This window comes from Primulina tabacum, chromosome 6 (assembly GCF_025594145.1).
Source record: "Primulina tabacum isolate GXHZ01 chromosome 6, ASM2559414v2, whole genome shotgun sequence".
NCBI classification, from domain to species: Eukaryota; Viridiplantae; Streptophyta; class Magnoliopsida; order Lamiales; family Gesneriaceae; genus Primulina; species Primulina tabacum.
The window spans coordinates 11,922,986-11,946,357 of record NC_134555.1 but is presented as its reverse complement, the minus strand read 5'-3'; the positions used below and the strand labels follow the sequence as shown (position 1 = coordinate 11,946,357).

Below are 23,372 nucleotides of genomic sequence, written 5' to 3'. Positions count from 1 at the left end.
ACAACTCGTGAACACGGACTTTGACACCAAATCAATTCCTACGACTCTAAAGAATTCCAGTGCCCCTCGACACTAACCGACAGACCAAAAACAATTCCCACATCATCCTCAACCTGTCTAAATGCAGCAGCGATCACCCATCGATCCCCAACAAAGCGTGCAACTCAAAAACATCAAGGATGCATCAATAACGTAATTTTCAGAAAACGCAGTTTGATCAGTCCTACGAAAAACACCATAAATCACTCAATTTTTATCCAAATATTTCGAATTTTATATCAAATCAAAGATATTGAGAAGTTCTACGTTTCATATGTTGAAAGTTTTTCCAGAAAAGCGACTGAAAAATCGCAGTATTTAAAAGATCAGCAAAAACGTGTTTTGAGATCCCAAAAATGATTTCAAAAGTGATCCAAACATAATTGCTCAAACTTCTTCACATCACACATGTATTTTCTCACATAAAAACATCGCAACACAGAATATGACTAGATCGACGTAGGAAAAATAGAATATACATGCCTTTGAATCTTTAACGTTACCAAAACGACGATACCGAAGCGGGAAGGAAGCGAGGCTTGATCCAGGGCCGATTGTGGCTCGATTTCCTTGCAACAAAATCAACGAAAACTTGCTGGAAAAGATAAAGGAAGGGGCGGCTGCTATTCTAGACCAAGAACCCTAGGTTTTGCTCTCAAGTTCTGAAAATAAAATGTGTAGGTGTGTGTTGTGTGTTTTGGTGTGTGTAAAAATGTGTAAGTGTATGTAACGTGTGTGTGTTTTAATTAGGAGAAATTATTGCTAAATTAACTAATTAAAATGCTAATAAAAAGGTTAACTGACACTAATTTTAAACAAACTCCTCAATTAAAATGAATACACAATAATTTTATAAAATTCTCATTTTTAACAAAATAAAATGCACAAAGCCAACTATAAAAGTTTCAAAATTATAAACTCACAAAATACATAATTAAGGCTTTAAAATGCTGAAACTTATTAAATTATTAATATGCCCCAACCTTAACTTAAAAATAAAATACCACATAAAAAGAAAATGCCAAAATCGTCATCGGTCTCTTTTCCTCGATCCCGCATGGAATAATCGTCTGAAACATGAAACTCGTGAAATATTTTAACGTGCATCACATAAGCATAAATAATTTAAATAATGCAATTTAATAAATCATGCATCACTAAAAAAATCATTTTAAATTTAAATAAATGATTTAAAAATTAAATAAATACATGGGTTTTACGTGTACTGATTTTGAGCTCTACAGTTCCTCTCCCACTTATATAAATTTCGTCCTTGAAATTAAATCTTACCGAACAACTCCGAGTAGCAAATTCTCATATCCGCCTCTGCCTCTCAACTGGCCTCTTCCACTGATTGGTTCAACCACTGAACCTTGACCAACTTGGTCACCCTATTCCGAAGTCTACGCTCCTGTCTGTCTAGGATTTGGACAGGTCTTTCCTCATATGATAGGTCTGGAGCAAGCTGCAGCGGCTCATAACTCAGAATGTGCTAAGGATTGGCTAGATACTTCCTCAACATCGAGACGTGGAACACATTGTGTACACCGGCCAGATTCGGCTGTAGGGCTACACGATAGGCTAGTGTCCCAACTCTGTCAAGAATTTCGAACGGTCCAATAAACCTCGGACTGAGCTTGCCTCTCTTTCCGAACCTCATAACACCCTTCATGGGTGCTCTCTTCACGAAAACTTGATCACCTACGGCAAAAATCTAGATCCCTTCTCCTCTTGTCAGCATAACTCTTTTGACGGCTCTCGGAGGTCTTCATCCTGTCTCGGATCTTGACCACTACATCTGCAGTCTACTGAACAAACTTTGGACCAAGTTCTGATCTCTCACCGACTTCATCCCAATGAATCGACGATCTGCACTTCCTCGCATACAATGCTTCGTAGGGAGCCATACCAATAGATGATTGGAAACTGTTGTTGCAGGTAAACTCCACTAGAGGTAGCTTAGATTCCCAAGTTCCATGGAAGTCAATCATACAGGCTCGCAATAAATCCTCCAAAATCTGAATCACTCGCTCAGATTGGCCAACTGTCTGAGGGTGAAAAGCTGTATTGAATAGCAACTTCGTCCCCATGGTTGCATGCAAACTCTTCCAAAATGACGCTGTAAACCTCGGGTCCCTGTCGGACACAATAGAAACTGGGATTCCATGCAATCGTACTATCTCCCTTATATAGAGCTCCGCATACTGCGTCATGGAGAAAGTCGTCTTCACTGGCAAGAAGTGTGCCGACTTAGTAAGTCGATCCACTATAACCCAAATAGCATTGGATCCCCTGACTGACCTTGGCAAACCAACTACAAAGTACATGGTGATATTCTCTCATTTCCACTTGGGGATAGGAAGTGGCTTAAGCATTCCTGCTGGCCTCTGATGCTCTGCCTTCATCTGCTGACAAGTGAGGCATTCAGACACAAATCGGCGGATGTCTCGCTTCATACCTGGCTACCAATACAAAATCTGCAAATCCTTGTACATCTTGGTACCTCCTGGGTGGATGGAATACAGAGATGCATGTGCCTCTGTCAGAATATCCTTTCTGATCGAATCAACATTAGGCACCCACATTCTACCTCTGTATCTCACAATACCCTCAGACACTGAGTAGAGTACAATGCCCTTGGCTTCATCCTTCAGTCTCCATTTCTGTAACTGTTCATCTGAAGACTGACCTGTACGGATTCGGTCTAGCAAGGAAGACTGGACTGTCAGATTAGACAGTTTAGGAGCCCTGCCCTTATGATAAACCTCTAACCCGAATCTCTGAATCTCTAACTGAAGAGATCTCTGCACTGACAACTGTGCTACGACTGCAACCTTACGGCTCAAGGCATCTGCCACAACATTAGCTTTCCCTGGATGGTAGCTAATTTCACAATCGTAGTCTTTTACCAACTCTAACCACCGTCTTTGTCTCATGTTCAGCTCCTTCTGCGTGAAAAAATACTTGAGACTCTTGTGATCGATGAATATTTGGCATTTCTCGCGATACAAATAATGTCTCCATATCTTCAACGCGAAGACAACGGCAGCTAACTCAAGATCATGAGTCGGATAATTCTTCTCATTCACCTTCAACTGCTTGGAAGCATAAGCTATCACTCGACCATGCTGCATCAACAGTGCGCCTAACCCGAGCTTAGATGCATCGGTGTATAACACAAAATCGCCTTGCCCTGATGGCATGGCTAACACCGGCACTGAAATAAGAGCTTGCTTCAAGGTATCAAAGCTCTTCTGACATTCCTCACTCCACACAAATTGTGCATTCTTCTTAGTCAATGAAGTGGGTGGCACTGCTATCGAAGAAAATCCTTGAATAAATTTCCGGTAGTAGCCTGCTAGGCCTTCGAAACTGCGAATCTCTGACGCATTCTTCGGTTCAACCCATCCTTGACTGGTGCTACCTTAGCTGGATCCACCTCAATACCGCTGCTAGATATTATATGACCCAAGAACGCTACCTTCTCCAACCAGAATTCACACTTACTGAACTTCGCAAATAGTTTGCGACTATGCAAAACCCGCAAAACTGTACTCAGATGCTGACTGTGCTCTTCATGGCTCTTCGAGTATATAAGAATGTCGTCAATGAACACTATGACGAACTGATCTAGGTAGGGCAGAAATACTCGATTCATGAGATCCATGAAAGAGCATTCGTCAGTCTAAACGGCATAACTAAGAACTCGTAATGCCCATATCTGGTTCTGAAGGCTGTCTTATGAACATCTACATCTTTTAACTTAAATTGATGATACCCTGACCGAAGATCTATCTTAGAGAACACTGTGGCTCCGTGCAACTGATCGAACAAGTCCTTGATCCTTGGAAGTGGGTATTTATTCTTGATCGTTACCTTGTTCAGTTCTCGATAATCGATGCGCAGCCTCATGCTCCCGTCTTTCTTTTTCACAAAGAGCACTGGTGCGCCCCATGGTGAGAAACTAGGGCGTGTGAATTCTTTGTCTAGAAGCTCCTGAATCTGCTGTTTGAGTTCTAACATCTCAGCTGGAGCTAACCGGTACGGTGCCTTAGAGATTGGCACGGTGCCTGGCAGAAGGTCAATGGAAAAATCCACCTCTCTCTCTGGTGGAAGGCCTGCGACATCATCTGAAAAGACGTCAGGAAATTCTCTGACTACTGGTACATCAGTTAATGACGGAGTGGGTACGTCAGGTGCAGACACAATGCTGGCCAAGAAAGCCCGACAACCCTTGTGCATAAGTCGCCGCGCCTGCATGCAAGAGATCATGCGAGGGAAACTCCTCCATCTAGCTGGCTCAAAGAGAAACTGCTCCATGCCCAAAGGTCTTACTAACACTGGCTTTTTCTGGAAATCAATGAGAACTCTGTTATTTGTCAGCCAGTCCATTCCCAAAATGATATCAAACTCTGGCATTGGTAGCACAATCAAATCGGCATACACTAGGTGGCCCTGCAGTTCCAGATCGATGTCTCTGACCACACTAGCAGCTGATAATTCTTCCCTTGATGGGACTGTCACTGAGTAGCACACGTGGAGTCCAATAGACTTGACGTCCAGGTGACTAGCGAACATCTCCGAAATAAAAGAGTGGGTGGCTCCTGAGTCTATCAGGGCCTTCGTGTATACTCTCTTTATGAAAATGTTCCCTGAGAGACGTTGGTACAACACAAAAAATTATATCCCAAAAATTCTAATCTTAACCTCAAGCATTGCAGAAAATTTCTATCCCAAGTCACTAAAGTATTATCTATCACGCTAAAATCTCAAATACCATTCAAAACATGCATGGCATAATAATACGGTGCATAACTAAATGAGTTTACCAGTCAATAGCGTCGTGTCCGCGTTCGCCTCCTGAGCCTGCATGGCGAACACTCTCCCCTGGGTTGGCTGCCTCCACTGTGGGCACTCCTTTAGCATGTGATCACTAGCTCCACATTTGAAACATTTGCCCGACCCATAAACACTGCCCCATGTGCTGGCGGTTGCGCTTCAGGCACACTGGGTACTCCGGCCTCTGAGGAGCCTTCGGCTGTGGGATAGGACTCTTGCCTTTCGGCTGTCCCTGATAAGGCTTCTTCCCTGGCTGCCCCTGGAATGGCCTCTTGAACTGAGGTCGTTGTTGCTGATGTTGTGATGCCTGATAGGGCCTCTTGCCCTGACTATTGACCTCGATATCTTTTTGGTCTTGCTCTGCCGCCAAGGCTCTAGATACTGCAACGGCGTAGGTAGTCGGACCAGCAACCCTTACATCGCGGCGCAAGATCGGCCGCAACCCATCCATAAAATGCCTCAGCTTCCCCTGGGCATCATTAGCTATCAGGGGCACAAAGTGACACCTGCTCTCAAACTTCCTCACAAACTCTGCAACGCTGCTATCCCCCTGACGCAACGTCATGAACTCCCAGGTCAGACGAGAATGTACTTCCTCAGTGAAGTACTTGGAGTAAAATACCTCCTTAAATCCATTCCACGTCAGTGTTTGCAATTTAACTGACACTAATGCACTTTCCCACCATAGCCTGGCGTCTCCAGTCAACAAGTATGTGGCGCACCTAACCCGGTCTGCATCCTGCATCTCCATGAACTCGAATATCACCTCGATGGACTTAATCCATCCTTCAGCTATCATCGGGTCAGTAGTCCCTGAAAACTCCTTTGGGTTCATCCTCATGAACCTCTCATACACCGCCTCTGGCCTAGGCCTAGCCCCCGTATCAACTGCAGCCTGCTTTCCCGCACAGTTTGACCCTGAAATTGAAAGCACTTTCCGCAGAAGAAGACATCAACAGAGACCGAAGGAACTGATGGACAGGCACGAGCATGAGGAGGAACACCATGAAGACAAACATGTTGAGATGCCACGCCGCATACCGATGCTAGAGTATGCGTAGCCTTCTTTGGATGGTGCACACCCCAGCATGGTGAGGCATATGGTGCAGGCAAACCACTTCAAAATCAAGCCAGCCATAATTCCGATGATTCAGAATACAGTCCAGTTTGGAGGATCAACAGTAATTGACCCAAACACGAACATCGCAGATTTTCTTGAAATTTGTGGTACTTTTAAATTTAATGGAGTTTCTGATGACGCTGTTAGGTTGCATTTATTTCCTTTCTCCTTACGTGACAAAGCTAAAGCATGGTTAAATTGTTTGTCTGTAGGTTCGATCACCACATGGGAGGACATGGCGAAAGCATTTCTCATTAAATACTTTCCTCCATCTAAGACCATAAATGTAATGCCCGAGAATTTTGTTATTGTAATCTGAAATGATTTATTGATAATTGATGTGATTATTGATACGGAAAGGATCAGACCGGGAAAGACGAAAGAAGACTGAATTATGTGCGAGGACTGAACCCCTCGCGCATATGCGCGACAGACAGGGCGCATATGCGTGAGGTAGGCAGAGAACCTCGCGCATATGCACGAGTATGGTAGAGAACCTCGTGCATATGCGCCGGGAGAGGACGCGCATATGCGCGAGCTGAGGAATTCAGATTATGCCGAGACATAGTGTCTCGCGCATATACGCCGGGAGAGGTCGCGCATATGCGCGAGACGTGCTGCACATAGATGAAGCCACTTGGCTTGGACATGCAGATATATATGTAAATTATGTTCATTTCCCTTGAAACATTCAGAAAGAAGAACCGAGGAACTCCAAAGCTAACCTCCAACTTTGATGCTAGAATTTGAATTACGCAAAATCCGTCCGTCTGATTTTTAATCCGAGTTCAGTACCGTGTTTCTATCGACAAAGGCTTCAACTGGATGTAAGTTTTATTATTTTCTGATATGATTTGAAAATATGATATGGAGGAAATCCTGATATGACTGATATTGTCTAGTTCTAAGATTGTGGTAATTGTATAATCAAAACCGGATCGAAGAATGGATACCGTATGAATTTGTTATCATTTTCAGATTGAATTTGATTGAGATTATACAGATTTGATATCAGATTGAGTTTTTTATTGATTATGAGTTGTTGGTAATTGATATCTCGTGTTGTTGAGTTACCGGGGATATCGTTATTGTGCCGTTATGCCGTTGAAAAAGAATTTGATTGAGTTCTGACTATATCCAGTATTGATTTGAGTTGTATATTAATATTGTACTCCTCAATATTGTCATTGCCAGATTGAGTATTGACAGGCTTCAAATTCGAGACTTCGACTTCGTCAGACCGAGAAAAGAAAGGTATAAATCAATGTTGAACCGGGGAGATACGACTCGAGTTAGATCTGACTTGAGTTTCCCAAAATCACTATACTTTATTGTGTTGCATTCAGGTTTGCAATTCATGAGATTGATATGCTTAGTCTATTGATTTATAGCAGAGCATATATTGAGTCATGGGCAGATGTGCCTAGTCGTGGGCTGATGTGCCTTGTTATTGGCTGAGTTGCCAAGTCTTCGGCAGAACCGCCAAGACACTAGACTTTTGGTGTATCGATGTTGCGTAGGAGTAGATCGACTTCTATTGCGGAGATTCGATACAGAATGCCAAAGTTTGTGGGCTGATGTGCCTTGTTATTGGCTGAGTTGCCAAGTCTTCGGCAGAGCCGCCAAGACATTAGACTTTTTGTGTATCGATGTCGCGTAGGAGTAGATCGACTTCTATTGCGGATATTCGATACAGAATACCAAAGTCTGAGTTAGACTGGGATCCCTAGATTAGGAAAGAGTCGAGTCAGAGATTACGAGTTCAGAGTTTGATTTACAGTTTATATCGATTCATGTCTTTTAGATTACGATGCATGTTATTGATATCTATTTCATGCTTTTAGATCTGTTTATATGATTGTATGTATACGTTGTTTATACTGGGAATGTATTTCTTACCGGAGTTATCCGGCTGTTGTTGTGTTTGTATGTGTGCATGACAACAGGTGGACAGGATCAGGGTCAAGAAGATGATGAGAGATTTAAGATTAGCGTGGAGATCCGGACTTAGAAGTAGATTTGGTTTTCAGCACTTGATGTAGTTGTGAACCTTAGTTTGAGATGAATGTACTTTGTACAAGACTTGTACTTTACTGTTGATATTTATATCAAACTGATTATTATATGTTCCGCACTTGTGTATTTAAAAAAAAAAAATAGACCCAGATTTATTAATTGATCCTAATAATGATTAAAAAAATGAATTAGGTTCGGGTCCCCACAATGAAGCTGCGGGCAGACATAACGACATTTGCTCAATTCGAGCAGGAGTCTTTATATGAGGCATGGGAGCGTTTCAAAGATCTATTGCAAAGATGTCCTCATCACGAACTGCCACTTGGGTTAGTTGTTCAAACCTTTTACTATGGCTTACTCACTCCTAATCGTACTATGATAGATGCTGCTGCTTGTGGAAACCTACTGAGAAAAACTGCTGAGGAAGGATATGAGTTATTGGAGAAGATGGCCGCTAGCAGCTATCATCCTCAATCTGAAAGGAACAACCAGCGAAGAAGTGTAGGAGTTCCCCAGGTAACTGACCTTTCCTCTATTACTGCAGAACTTGATGTCTTGAACAGAAAATTGGACAGCTTGAATATGGGTGGCACGGCTATGCGTCTTCAAGAGATTTTCTGTGACAAGTGCAGAGGTGAACACGTTGCGAAAGACTGTCAAGATGACAATCCCTTTTATGTGCAAGAAGGGGCACCAGTGAATCAAGTGGGAGTCCAAAACCGTCCAAGGAATGATCCGTATTCGAACACATATAATCCTGGATGTAGGTAACATCCCAACTTCTCACGGGGTGGCCAAAACAGTCAGAATCGACCACAGAGAGGACAACCATATGGGAAACAACCAATGTACAGATCAGACCCTCTTAGAGAAGAAAAGTTCAATTTGGAGCAGATGATGTCTAAGTTCATCTCATCTACCGAAACTAGACTCCAAAATCAAGATGCATCAATAAAGGGGCTAGAGAATCAGATTGGAAAGTTAGCTAAGATGATAGCAAGTAAAGAGCCGGGCACATTGCCAAGTAACACAGAGACCAATCCAAAAGAGCAAGTGAAGGCCATCGAGTTGAAAAGTGAAAAAATTTCAGAGTCTAGAGGGACGGAAAAAAATCAAGTACTGGATGAACAGACTGAGTCATCAAAAGGTAAGTCTTATAACTCTACACCAGCACCCACTGCAAAATCTAAAATTGTTATCCCTCCACCCTTTCCTGCAGCATTAAAAAAGGCAAAATTAGATTGCGCAATTCGGTAAATTCTTTGAAGTATTCAAGAAATTGCACATCAATATTCCCTTTGCTGATGCTCTGATGCAAATGCCAAGCTATGCTAAATTTTTGAAGGACATCTTAGCAAACAAGAGAAAATTGGAGGATCACATGACAGTAAATCTAACTGAAAATTGCTCTGCTTTGGTGCAAAACAAGATCCCACCGAAACTAAAGATCCAGGGAGTTTTTCTATTCCTTGTGTGATTGGCGACATCCTTTTTCATAAAGCTTTGTATGATCTTGGTGCGAGTATTAATCTTATGCCTTTATCTGTATTCAGAAAACTCGGATTAGGAGAACCTATGCCAACAAGGATGTCCTTGCAACTAGCAAACATGTTTGTTAAATACCCGCGAGGAGTCGTAGAGGACATCCTGGTAAAGGTGGACAAATTCATATTTCCTGCAGATTTTGTAGTACTTGACATGGAGGAAGACATGGCGATGCCCTTGATTCTGGGGAGACCATTCCTTGCGGATGGCAAGTCCCTGATTGATGTTCAAGAAGGGAATTTGAGATTGAGAGTGGGCGAGGAAGAAATTACTTTTGACGTTTTTAATGCTCTTAAGCACACACTGCACACGGATGACTGTTTTAGAATTGATGCTGTGGATTCACTTGTATGTAATTTTGTGCAGGATTCTATGAAAGACCCATTGGAAGCCACCCTCACAATTGAATTGAAGGAGGATGACTTGGACGAAGATAAAGCTGAAATAGTGGCATACTTTAATGCCAACCATCCATGGAAAAAGCCAATGAGGATGAGATTGGAGGATTTGGGAGAGCGAAAAGATTTGACCCCTCCAAAGTCAAGCTTCGAGGAACCACCGACGCTTGAGCTCAAGCCACTACCTCCGCACCTAAAGTACGTATACCTATGTGAGATTAACACTTTACCTGTCATTATTTCTGCAGCTTGCAAGAGGTAGTGAAGGCTGAAAATATTAAGCTTCTCGATGCAAGTATTATCTATCCTATTTCAGATAGTGCATGAGTAAGTCCTGTTCAATGTGTGCCTAATAAAGGTGGGATTACGGTGATCACTAATGAAAAGAATGAACTTATTCCCACGAGGACTGTTACGGGGTGGAGAGTATGTATTGACTATAGGAAGTTGAATGATGCCACCAGTAAGGACCACTTTCCCCTTCCCTTTATTGATCAGATGTTGGAGATACCAGCGGGGCATGAGTTTTACTGTTTTCTAGATGGGTATTCGGGGTATAATCAAATCACTATTGCACCTGAGGACCAAGAGAAAACCACTTTCACTTGTCCTTATGGAACATTTTCTTTTCGCCGTATGCCTTTTGGTCTTTATAATGTCCCTGCTATATTTCAGCGCTGCATGACTGCTATATTCCATGATATGATTGAAATTTTTCTTGAAATATTTATGGATGACTTTTCTATCTTTGGTGCAACGTTTGATGAGTGTTTGCAGAATCTGAGCTCCCTGTTAAGGAGGTGCGAGGAGACGAACCTGGTGCTTAATTAGGAGAAGTGACACTTCATGGTACAAGAGGGAATTGTCCTAGGGCACAAGATTTCGGAACAAGGGATTGAGGTAGACAAAGCTAAAGTAGAAGTCATCAAGAACCTACCACCACCAGCTTCAAGAAAGGGAGTTAGAATTTTTCTAGGCCACGCCGATTTTTATCGGCATTTTATCAAAGATTTTTCTAGAATTGCCAAACCTCTATCTTCTTTACTTATGAAATATGTGCCATTTGAGTTTAATTCTGGCTGTCTGCAGGCATATGAAGAGTTGAAGGAGCGCTTGGTGACGGCTCCTGTCTTGGTGGCACCGGATTGGGATCTACCCTTCGAGGTCATGTGCGATGCCAGTGATACTGCGGTTGGTGCTGTTCCTTGGCCAAAGGCAGAACAAGGTATTTCACAATATATACTATGCAAGTACGACTCTAGATGAAGCACAATTAAATTATGCAACCACTGAAAAAGAGTTACTCGCAATAGTATTTGCACTTGACAAATTCCATTCATACATTGTTTTGTCAAAAGTAATTGTGTTAACGGATCACTCCGCCCTTAAATATTTACTTGGAAACAAAGATGCAAAGTCACGCGTACTTCGGTGGATTTTATTGTTAAAAGATCTTGATTTAGAAATAAAAGATAAGAAAGGTGTTGAGAATGTGGTAGCAGATCACTTGTTTAGATTAGAATTTATTAGTAATGAATGTGTCGATCATGCTATTAATGATTGGATTCCTGATGAGCAGCTATTTGAGGTGAAACACTATCCTTGGTATGCAAATTTTGCTAACTTCCTTGTCACTGGCACACCACCACCAAATCTATCATTTCACCAACGAAAGAAATTCTTCTCTGACGTGAAACATTATTTTTGGGAGGAACCATTTTTGTTTAAGATTTGTGCAGATTCCATGGTAAGAATGTGTGTTGTAGAGGAGGAGTTTGGTTAAATTCTCAACCATTGCCATGACCGTGAGGTAGGTGGTCATTTTGGACCAACAAGGACGACATCTAAGGTACTTGAATGTGGCTTCTATTGGCCAACTATATTTAAAGATGCTCGTTCTTATGTGCTTACCTGTGATAAATGCCAGCGGACAGGTAACATCTCTAACCGTCACGAAATGCCATTAAATAATATTCTTGAGTGTGAGGTTTTTGATGTGTGGGAGATAGACTTCATGGGACCGTTTCTCAGTTCGTTCATGAAAAGTATATTTTGGTGGCGGTTGACTATGTTTCTAAGTGGGTAGAGGCAGAAGCATATGCCACTAATGATGCTCAAGTGGTCCTAAAATTTCTAAAGAAAAATATTTTTAACAGGTTTGGGACACCACGAGCAATCATTAGTGATGGTGGCACCAATTTTTGCAACAAACTCTTTGAAAAACTTTTGAGCAAATATGGTGTCACACATAAGATTTTTACCCCCTATCACCCCAGACGAGTGGTCAAGTGGAAGTGTCGAACCGAGAGATCAAGCGGATTTTGGAAAAAGTGATAGGTGTCTGTCGGAAAGACTGGTCAATGAGGTTAGATGATGCTCTTTGGGCATATAGGACTGCTTTCAAAACACATATAGGCACTACACCATATAGGTAATTGTTTGGTAAAGCATGTCATCTACCTGTAGAGTTAGAGCATCGGGCATACTGGGCAACAAAAGCACTAAACTTTAACTTTACTGATGCAGGTCAACGACGTCTGCTTCAATTAGATTAGTTGGAGGAATTCCGGAATCGGGTATATGATCTCGCACTGTCATTCAAAGAAAAGACAAAAAGGGCTTATGACAGGCGAATCATCGAAAGGGAATTCAAATAAGGCGAAAATGTCCTACTCTACAACTATCGGTTGCGATCGTTTCCCAGAAAATTGAAGTCACGATGGTCTGGTCCATTTGTGATTTCTAAAGTTTACCCATCGGGAGCTGTAGAATTGCAAGATGGAAAGGATGAGACATTTACAGTCAATTCCAGTGACTGAAGCACTACATGGGTGGCACAGTTGAGCCACAACTTGGAATCAGCCGGTTCCAAGACAATCCGAACTGACATTGACCGACAGTCAAGCTCTCGACTATAAATTTAGAACTCCCTCTCTTTCCTTATCTTATACTTAATTCGACTTTATTATTATAATTTATCTGCTAAGTTACTTAATTGTTTGTTAGTTTTTTTAATCTCTAGTTTTAATTAAATTTTTTTAAAAAAACAAAATATAAATAAATAAAAAAAGAGAGAAAATTGGGCGAAGGTTCGCGACCGAGCGACAAAAAATTACCGCTGGAGCGCGAAACGCCTCTAACGGGATAAATTTTCCAGAGAGGTTGGCGCTCGAGCGGTAATTTTTTACCGCTCTAGCGCGCCTGGACATAAAATCGGCCTCCCCCTTTCCCTTTTCTCACTCTGGAAATTTCTTCCCTCAATCCCTAACTCTCACTTGCACTCACTCTCGTTTTTGCAGCAAAATTCACTCCCAAAATCAAGAATCAAGCACCATGGCTCACCTTCATCCGTAAGAATCAAGCATCTCCCACTCTCCGATTATCTTCTTTCTTCCGATCACCATCTCCATCATCTACCACCATGGCACCCAAGAAACAAAAAGGTAATCCAAGCTCTTTCTCTTCATCTTCGTCATTTGATAGACATCGTTTTGTGAGTGAGGTGGCTAGGGCTCGATATGAACACGCTAGGATTCATAGAAACCCAATTGCTGAGAGGGGATTCCGTAGGCAAATGGAAGATAGAAATTTAGATCCTCTTGTGGAGTTGGGGAGGCGTGGATGGGAACAATTTGGAAATCAACCTACGGCGGCAGTGGTCTCAGTGGTTCGGGAATTCTATGCCATTGCAACGGAAGGGAAGGATGGTAAGGTTTTTGTTAGAGGTCGACTTGTACCACGTGACTCTATTACAATTAACGCACTATTAGATACGGCTGAATTTGATGACTCTCGATTTGAGTCATTGGTAGTCGACCCCAATTATGATATGTTACTCGCAGTGCTGTGCCTTCCGGGCGCGATGTGGAAACCGTTGGGGGGACCGCCAAGCTGTTTTCACAAGAAATATTTGAAAGATAGTATTGCCCTATGGTATCTATTTGTGGCCCGGAGGATGATGCCGGTCTCGCATAAGAGCGAGGTGCAAAAAGAGCAGGCGGTGCTACTGTTTGCCTTGACCGAAGGGTACAACATCAATGTGGGCAAACTTATAAATTCTCATATCATAATGAGTGCTCACAACAGTCATGTCGGTCTCTTTTTCCCCACCATCATCTCGGAGTTATGCGAAAGAGCAGGGGTTGTTTTCCGGGATGACGAGGAATAGCTGCAACCGGTGAAACCCATTTGTGTGGAGGACTTACGGCGGAAGAGCGCTAAACGACAAATAGACTTCCCCACTCGCGAGAGAGATGTGGGTGGATTGAGCACAGCAGCCTCACGTAGCCGGCCGCCACAGCCCCGCAGGCGAACCCAAAATGACAAAATGGATGAAGCCCTCGCCTTCATGGCGCATCAGGATTAGGTCAACTCGGACGTCAATGACCATTTTTCTTACGTTGAATCCATGATGCGCACTATGCCCGTGCACAGGGGTGTTGACCCAGGGACCATACCACCACCTCCGCCATTCATTCCCCCGTTCCATTTTTAGTATGAGTATCAGCAGCAGGGGGTGCTCCGGGAGTACCACCGCCAGAGAATGATGAGGATGAGCCGTGATCCGGGGAGTTCACTGTTTCCCCTTCTTTTATTTTGTTTAATTTTCTACTGCATTCTGTTTTTTGTTCTTATTGTTGCTTCATTCCGTCATTTATTTTGCATTTGTGCCTATGTTCTGCATTCATATGTCCGTTTATGGGTTTCGGTTTTATCTTTGTGCAATGGGGACATTGCACACTCTTAGTATGAGGGGGTCATTTAGTTTGTATCTTGCATGTATGTCAGTTGATGGTGAAACAAGTGAGTTGGTAACCAATGATGATTTTGGGTTAAATGAACTGCATGTTGCTTAGTCTTGTGACTCATTATGAATCCCCCGGTGAATGGTAAGTTTGTATATGCATACATAGTGAGTTTTTGTAGTAGTTGAAATGACAGTTGAGTTTAAAAATCTGTGGGGAAACTAGAAAAACATGAGATGCGAGTAGAACTTGAATGAATTTTTGTTGACAGTCGTGACTGACCAGTGGCATACACTCGAGGAGAAAACTTTAATCCACCTGGAATAATCTTCGTCCCATTCGTGCATCGAACCTCAAAAGTCATACCTTATATTCAAAGCCCAGGGAGTATAAATGAAAAAATTATGCACTAAAAAAAAAGAATTAGAATGTGAAGGAAAAAAGGGGATGTAAGGTGTGGGGAGCCAAAAAAGGATGAAATCCTATCCCAAGACTAAAAAGATGGAGATGTAAGACGTTGAGGAATGTCAGCTAAAAATGCTGCATGATGAAAATAATCAGTGTACTCCCCATCTTTTTGAACCGTTTGAAACATTTATGGATATTGACTCCCTAATTCTTGCTGTACAACTATGAAATTCTGCCGCATTGTGTTTACTTGTTGGTCACGAATAGAAACAGAACTCAGGATAGAGAAACTTGCGTTGAATGGTTGATTTGGTGACTTGCATGATTCGCAAATGAAACTATCTGAAGCACGAGCTGGTGAAACCCACAGCACACACACACGACCACATTTTCTGGTCAAATTAAAATGCTATGAGATGCTTTGAAAAAGGGGTGTTAATAGATGCTGTGAGTTGACTAATTTGATGTAGTTCAAAAAACCCGCTGAGGCATGATATGTCAGTTTGCTGTTTCGCCATCAGTTTAGGTTTTTAGTACTTTCACTTTGTGGTTTGGTTCACATTTTGGTTGTGGTCTATAACCTATTTTGCTTGAGGGCAAGCAAAAGGTTAGTATGAGGGGGTTGATAGGTGTCGTTTTTACGTGTTTTATTGCATTAGTTTGGTGTGTGTTTGCATTGTGCATGCGTATATTTCACTTACATTTTTTTCTTTTTAGAGTAAGCATATGAATATGATCATGTCACACTTGTGCGTGATGAATTTGCAGGTAAAATGACCGGAAAACTGAAATTGGAGCAAAAGGTGCAAGCCAAGAAGACAATGGGAAGAAAGGCACCGCTCGGGCACGAGAGGTGATTCGAGGAACTAAATCCCAGAGAGCATGGCGCTCGGGCGGTAATATTCTACCGCCTGAGCGCGAGAAATGCCTTCCGAAGAGTCAACATACAGAAGACTCAGCGCTCGAGCGGTGAAATCTTACCGCCCGAGCGCGAGTGCCGCACTTCCCAAGCAAGATTATAGAGGGTGTGGCGCTCGAGCGGTAATATTCTACTGCCCAAGCGCCACCTAATTTTGGAAATATTTTTTTGGTCGATTTCTTCCCTTATTTCTGAATGGGAGAGGATATGGAAGGGAATTTTGGACGAAAATCCATACATTATTTTGTGTTTATTCTTACCATGAATTCTAGTAGCTAAACTACAATATTTGCTAGGATTTAAGGGGATCCTACTCGAAACTGATTTGGTTAAGTCGTATTTCAATTGTTGTTTTATTCTTGATTATGTTACTGTTTCATTATAATTATTAAAGTATAGCTAACTTTAATAATAATCTTATATTGCGAGTGAGTTCGAGAGAATAGCTTGTGATAAGAACGAGTAGAATAGTTTGTGGATCTACAATTTACATAGACATATGAAATTGGATACGCGACGATAGTCATAGTCCGGTGGGGCGAAAACTAGGGGATTTCATAGATCGATATGTGATTCACTCTTGATAAATAATTAAAGACATTTAATTACTTCACTGAGTAGAATTAGTTTGGCATAGATCGAGAGGGCGTTTTCAATTGAATAGAAAATCATGTCGGAAGCATACATCACTATTGAACGAATTAATTGATTAACGAGGGGTAGGTGAACTGAAATTCCCAACAAATCCATTTCTCATCGAAATCTATTTAAGTGATTTAGATTTTATATTTCAGCATTTAATTCTTAATTTGTTCATTGAATTTTTATTTAATTTTAGTAGTCATGAACAACCATTCAAATTTCGTTGCTAAAAATCTGATAACTGAAAATAATAATTGCAAAATACAGTATTCAGTGGAACGATACTCGTACTCGCGTACATTATACTATTACTTGACATCGTGCACTTGCGATTAATTTTCGAGCATACAAATTCATATTTTTATTAAGAATTCCACAGTGCAAGTTTTGCTCGATCACCAGGATCCCAAGGAAGATGATGAGAACCTTATAATTGCTATGCAAATGTAAGAAAACAACATAAATATGATAAACAACATAAAACACAGACCGTTGAGATCAGGTTTAGAGTTTAGATGGGGCGAATATTTTTTTAAAAATATTTTGCAAACTTAAGTTGTCCTTGACAATTTTTAAGTTGTTAAGGCAATCTTGAACGGCTGGCTATAGGGATGTAAACGAAGCAAACCGTTTGTGAGCTATTCGAAGCTCGATACGATAAAAGCTCGTTTGAGCTCGTTTAATGAGGCTCGTTAAGATAAACAAACAAAACTCAAGCTTTACAGTATTCGGCTCGTTAGCTCGTGAACATGTTCGTTGGTAAGTTCATTCGTAATCTTTTAGATGAAAAAAATTAGTTTTTATATTTGATTTATTGATTTTTCATATTTTTTATGAAATATATAGAAAAATCTATTAAATTTATTTATTATAATAAATTTACAAATTTTAATAAGAATAATATATTTTCTTTATATATATAATTTATTTTTTAATTAATTTAATGAAAATTTAAATGTATAATTCATATTTATTAAGCTTGTTTAGGCTCGATAAAGGCTTGAATAAGCTTGTGAGCCATGCATATATTCGTTAAATAAAGCTCGAGCTCGGCTCGATTATAAACGAACCAAGCTCAAACATTCAAGAGTTCGGCTCAGCTTGACTCGATTACATCCCTAGCTGGCTAACTATGCTGAACCGTTGAAACTAAACAAGAGCGAAAATGTTCCGGCTTGACTAGTGATCAGATATATTTGATACAAGTAAACAGTTAACTAGAAACGACAAGATATACAAATAGATAGAGTAAAATGCGTAAGGTGAGGAAGAAATATATTTATGGATGTTCGGAGATGAATACTCCTACGTCACACCTTCTTACTTTTAGGAAATAATTCAGTAAAAGATTTTGATTTTACAATACTTTGTAACAACTCACTTCAACTACGACTTATCACTACTTAAGTTGAAACTTTTAGTGTACACTCAAAAAATTCTGGATGTTACGAACTCTCGGTTCACCAGAGAACAAAAATATAATCAAACGGTCAACTTGAACGACTTGAGTTGATAGGGTAACACAAGATGATCCTTGAATGATATATTCTGATATGCGTGTTCTTAGTTGAGCAGATTGAATTATGCTCGCTTAAGTGTGACCAAACATCTTGAAATATTGCAGACTTGAAAAATAGAAGATTGTTATCTGTATAAGTTCTCTTGAGTCTACATATTTATAGTTGAAAAGCTTCAAGGTCGGATTTTGAATTTCAACAATCATCTGTATTATCTTCCGACAGAATGACCTTGTTACTTTCAATATCATAAACTGCATACTGCAACCTATTAGATATGAACAAATCGAGGTGGATACATTGAAGTCAAGCTGTTTCAGTTTTAACATTATTGCACAATATCTTACCAACTCCCGATTGACATATTGTTTCTCAAAATGTCCAAAGTCAATCAACTTTTCAGAAGTTATAAGGGCTAAAGTCGTAAAAAGATAAAGGGCATTAATGCCCTTTATCTTTTTACGACTTTAGCCCTTATAACTTCTGAAAAGTTGATTGACTTTGGACATTTTGAGAAACAATATGTCAATCGGGAGTTGGTAAGATATTGTGCAATAATGTTAAAACTGAAACAGCTTGACTTCAATGTATCCACCTCGATTTGTTCATATCTAATAGGTTGCAGTATGGTTGGAGTTTAACAGTTATACTCGTGCACTTCATTTCTGATTTGGTTCGGTCAGAAGACAGACGATCTCTACAACTTGAATTGATAATATTCTATGAGCAATCTGAATTGATCCAGTGTTCGGAAAACCTAAAAATTCAAAAGATAAGCGGCTGGATCCTATAATAGCTTGATGATGTTATTTGTCAATCACCAAAAATTAGGGTAGAAAAAATATTTTTACGATTTCTCATGTTTTGGTGATGACAAACCAAGTTGCAGGTTTATACAATAATTACAAGAAAAACGGTTAAGTAATAGAGATGATTCAAGCAAATGAATTTCATTAAGTAAATGAAATATAATTGGTACAAGTGCATGAAAATAAAATCTATTACATCTAAAAATAAAATAACCTATCTAGGAAAGCTTGAACTTGAAATGCCACCGATGCTTTCGTCTCATCTTCTCCTTCTAGCATTCTTCTCGAATCTTCTTTTATCCTCTGCTCTTCTAATTTGTTCTTCTGTTTTCTTCTGATCTTTCCTTTTTTTGGATCGCCATGCTACATAAACTCAAGAATTTATTGCAGCTTGATACAAAGAGTTGTTTGAATATGATCGAGTCGAGCATCCATATGATGTTTTACTTGAGTGATCTGCCCCAAGAATTCAACATTCATGCCGACAACTTGTTTTTCATTGAGGCTTGATCTGTGAGCATCAGCTTGAAGTTTTTCTCTATAGAACTGAGCTCACAAATAAATTTCTTCTTGAAGTTGTTGAAAGAAACTGTACGTGCAAAGTTCTTTATTTCGATTTTTGTTCATATCGTCAATAGGCTTTTCAACTTGATGGATAGGTTCTTGATGTTCATATACCTTACTGGATCTCACAAAACAAATATATTTCCATTTACATACATTTAGTTTTGGTTGAGTACTGGTTTCAGGAATGCTTTTCTTGTTGCTGAAATCGAGACGAGTTTTGTCTCCAACATGTTTCTGCAACTCTTGCATTTGAGCTAAAGTAACTGAAAACTTATTCCAGGATGAAACTAGTTCAGTTAGCTTCAAATTTTCAGTTTTAATATTCTGGCTCTCATCCTATAACTTTTCATTCTCCATAGTCAGTTTAAAACTATATGCCTTTAGACTCAACATTTCAGTAGACTATTCCTAGTTAGTTTCAGTCGTGTTGTCTGGCAGTTCATTTTTCTTGGCTTTAATTTCATCGAATGACAAAGAAAGTTTTTGGTACACATTTACCATGTCATGGAGTGCACTGACAAGGTCGTCTCGTGAAAAATCAGTTGAGATTAAATCAAATACATGTTTACTGGTAGATTCCAGCTCAACATCATTAGCCATTAAATACTTTACTTCTTCATCATCACTAGAACTGCTTGAGTCTTTTGATTCAGATGATCCAGAATCCAAATCATCCCATTTTGATTTGCTCTCTTCAGCTACCATCGCTTTTTGATCATGTCTTTTAGAAAATTTTATTATCATCTTTGGATCTTCTTTTGTCGAAACATCTCCTGCCCTTGTTAGATGATCTCATGTCATCCTTCTTCGGTTTAGGACACTCTATCAATAAGTTTCCAGTTTTGCCACGATTGAAACATGCATTGGAGTCATTAGTTCACCCTTTCTTTTGATAAGATCTTTGATCGAAATTTTGAAAGTTTTCTTGTTTCTTCCTTAGAAATTTCCCGAACTTCTTTATGAATAGTGACATAGCATCACCACTTAACTATTCAGCCGATTTTTTTTTGAAACTGATGGTTTTATTTTTATGGCAGTTAGAGCTTTAGTCTGCTGAGAGGTAGACTGATCATCTTCCCCTTCTCTGCAGTCCAAATTCATAGGCTTTTAATTCTACAAATAGATCGTGTAGCTCCATTTTGTTCAAATCTTTGTTCACGCATATCTACTGTCTTGACGTCCCATTCTTTCGGCAATCTTCTCATTACTTTGAGAATCATTTCTCGGTTGTTGTAAACTTTTTCAAGTGCACTGAGTTCTATTATAATCCCCTTGACTCTTTCATCAAAATCAGACATAGATTCTCGAGGCTTCATCTTAATGTTATCAAATTTTTGTATGGCTACAGAGAGTTTTTTTATTTGGTTTGCTCATTTCCTCCATAGAGCTGAATCAGCTTTTCCTCAAATTTTCTTGGCAGTTTTGCATGTTTTGATCTTGTTGCATGTGTTTTTGTCAAGAGTTTTATAAATTATATATTTTGTCACATTGTCAAGATTCGCCTTCTTCTTATCCTCATTGGTCCATTCGCTCCTTGGTTTTTCAAGCATTTGAGGAGCATCCTCGGAGATGGCTATAGCTGTATTAGCTTTTAGCATTAAAACGTCTCGTTCATTTTAAAATTCTACTGAACATTTTTTTTTAAAAAAAATGCAATGGCCGAAACCATGTCTACATAAATCAATAAATTTGAAACATGCATTTTGTGAAAGCTGAATAAAATAACAACAGTTAAAATTATGAAAAGAGAAACCAACCTAAACAATTTTCCGTTTAAAAATATAAAACGTCAAGCATATTAAAATCTGTCAAAACCCTCGACAAAATAAAATCATCAACCACTTAAAAAGCTGTTTAAACGTGTTCCCATAAAATCATATTCTTGTGGAAGAATACAAGGTCCTCGGGTTAACGTGCGCCACCAGCTCTGTCCGTTCAGTCATCATCACCTCCAGTCTCCTGATCAAAATGCTCACCTGCATCATTCACACCTACTGAGTCTAAAGACTCAACACACCTGTAACGTTAATAGAAAATACATATACATAACAAGCAATGGTGAAAAGTACTGTACTCAACATACATTTCATGATATTAAAAGCGTAAACACAAACATGTCGTAATAGCATAACGTGTCAAAAAATCTCATCATATCATCATATACGTATACATTTTCTTTATTTGAATTCAGTTCACTAGTTGTGACTTTCATATCACCTCTATCGTATCAGCTCTATTCGATGGATCCATCTATATATAATCACGGTACCGGGCGGCGGGGACATCAGCGACACTCTTACCCGTCAACTAAGCCTTTGTCTATCATATAATCATATCATGTCAATGGAAATACGATCGTCGGGCTCCCTCTGGGGCCTTCTCCCGTAAACGGGCTCCATCTAGGGCCTTTTCTCTCACGATATCTCCAATCATATCATCGTATACATATATCGTCAGTCACAACCAACTCCCATCCTTCAAAAACATCATTGTTTTCATCACTTATCAAAATCATGCATATACGTAAATTTTCCTTGAAACCAAGCATGCAACGCATTCTCATATTTACGAAAAAAGTCACATACATGATGCATAACCATTTAAAAACATATAAAATCATGTTTAGGGCGCTGCCAAGACTTCTAACTCAACCCCGGTGCAAAATGACCATTTTGCCTCTGGAAACCCAAAATGAAGTTTTATCCCTGAACCTCAAAATTTCAACCCGAAGTCAACCAAACACCTTAAAACACCCCAAAACATAATAATAAGCATTTTTTAGACGTAAACTCGAGTCCGTTTCAAAATTTAAACGATTCGTTTTAAAACTTGGACCAGGGTCCCGGTTGTCACGCCCCGAGTCCGAAGCATCGGTGACATCCGGCATGGTTTAACAATTAAATTGAAAACAATAAAGCCTCGTATCAAATCAAACCAGTCTTTTTCATAAATAAAGTATTGTCTTACAATGACAATGTAATAAAATACATCAGAGTTTCAAATAGCGGAAACGAAAGAAAAGCAAAATCTTGAGTTCTGATCTTGATCTCCGGTTCACCAACCCCAGAAGGCATCTTGCTCTTCCTCATCCAGTTGCTCCTCATTTTTATTTGAAATTTGTAAGGGGTGAGTGTTTTGGAAAACACTCAGCAAGTGGGGGTCGATCGATTCCAAAGATACATATAGAACTTAGTTTTCTTAAAACGTTCTTTTAACAGACTTTCAAAACTTAACATTCTTAACTTATCAGGACAGAGACAAATCGAATAAATGACAGAATTCATCAGATGATTCAGAACAATTCAGAAACCGATTAACTCAATTCAGAACAGAACATTTCAGAACAGACAGAACACTGTTACTCATCTCATTTCCATGGTCAAATTGTCCTCAATATGTTAATCCTCTAAGGGGTGAGGCCAGAACTCGGTTTTATACCCACCGGTGGGGGCCAGACAGAAATGGTTTTATACCCACCATTGGGGGCCAAACGGAAATGGTTTTATACCAACCATTGGGGGCCAGACAGAATCACAATTCTCGTCCCATTTCAACTTCGAATCGTAACAGTGCAACAGAATTCAGAAGTAACAGACAGAACTTTTTAGATTTTCAGATTTCAGAGTTTTCATACGGACACAACGGAATCAACGAATTTCGAAGCATAAAAGAGAACACATAATCGATCGAAATTTTAAATAGAACAGATAGCAATTTTCGAAAATGAAGACACACATACATGCATGTCATGATATACATATTCAAGTTTTAAAATACAAATGAATATATATCAAAAGCCCACTTACTT

At 39.9% G+C, this 23,372-nt stretch overlaps 1 protein-coding gene and 1 non-coding gene across 2 annotated transcripts; one reads left to right on the top strand and one right to left on the bottom strand.

Annotated features, from left to right (window-relative positions):
* Positions 1-8,221: 8,221 nt before the first annotated feature.
* On the top strand, positions 8,222-9,633 carry LOC142550049 (uncharacterized). Its single transcript, XM_075659290.1, has 4 exons — positions 8,222-8,719; positions 8,909-9,161; positions 9,283-9,431; positions 9,568-9,633. Exons 1-4 carry the CDS (start codon positions 8,222-8,224, stop codon positions 9,631-9,633), a joined length of 966 nt encoding a protein of 321 aa, XP_075515405.1.
* On the bottom strand, positions 8,226-8,331 carry LOC142550360 (small nucleolar RNA R71). The gene has a single exon (XR_012821324.1). It is a non-coding gene; the product is annotated as a small nucleolar RNA R71 (small nucleolar RNA).
* Positions 9,634-23,372: the final 13,739 nt, after the last annotated feature.

Coding starts and splice junctions, on each gene's coding strand:
- LOC142550049 (XM_075659290.1), top strand. CDS start 8,222: ATGAAGCTGCGGGCAGACATAACGACATTTGCTCAATTCGAGCAGGAG. Junction 8,720..8,908: donor AAGGGGCACCAGTGAATCAA/GTGGGAGTCCAA, acceptor AATTTGGAGCAG/ATGATGTCTAAGTTCATCTC. Junction 9,432..9,567: donor CTGAAAATTGCTCTGCTTTG/GTGCAAAACAAG, acceptor ATCTGTATTCAG/AAAACTCGGATTAGGAGAAC.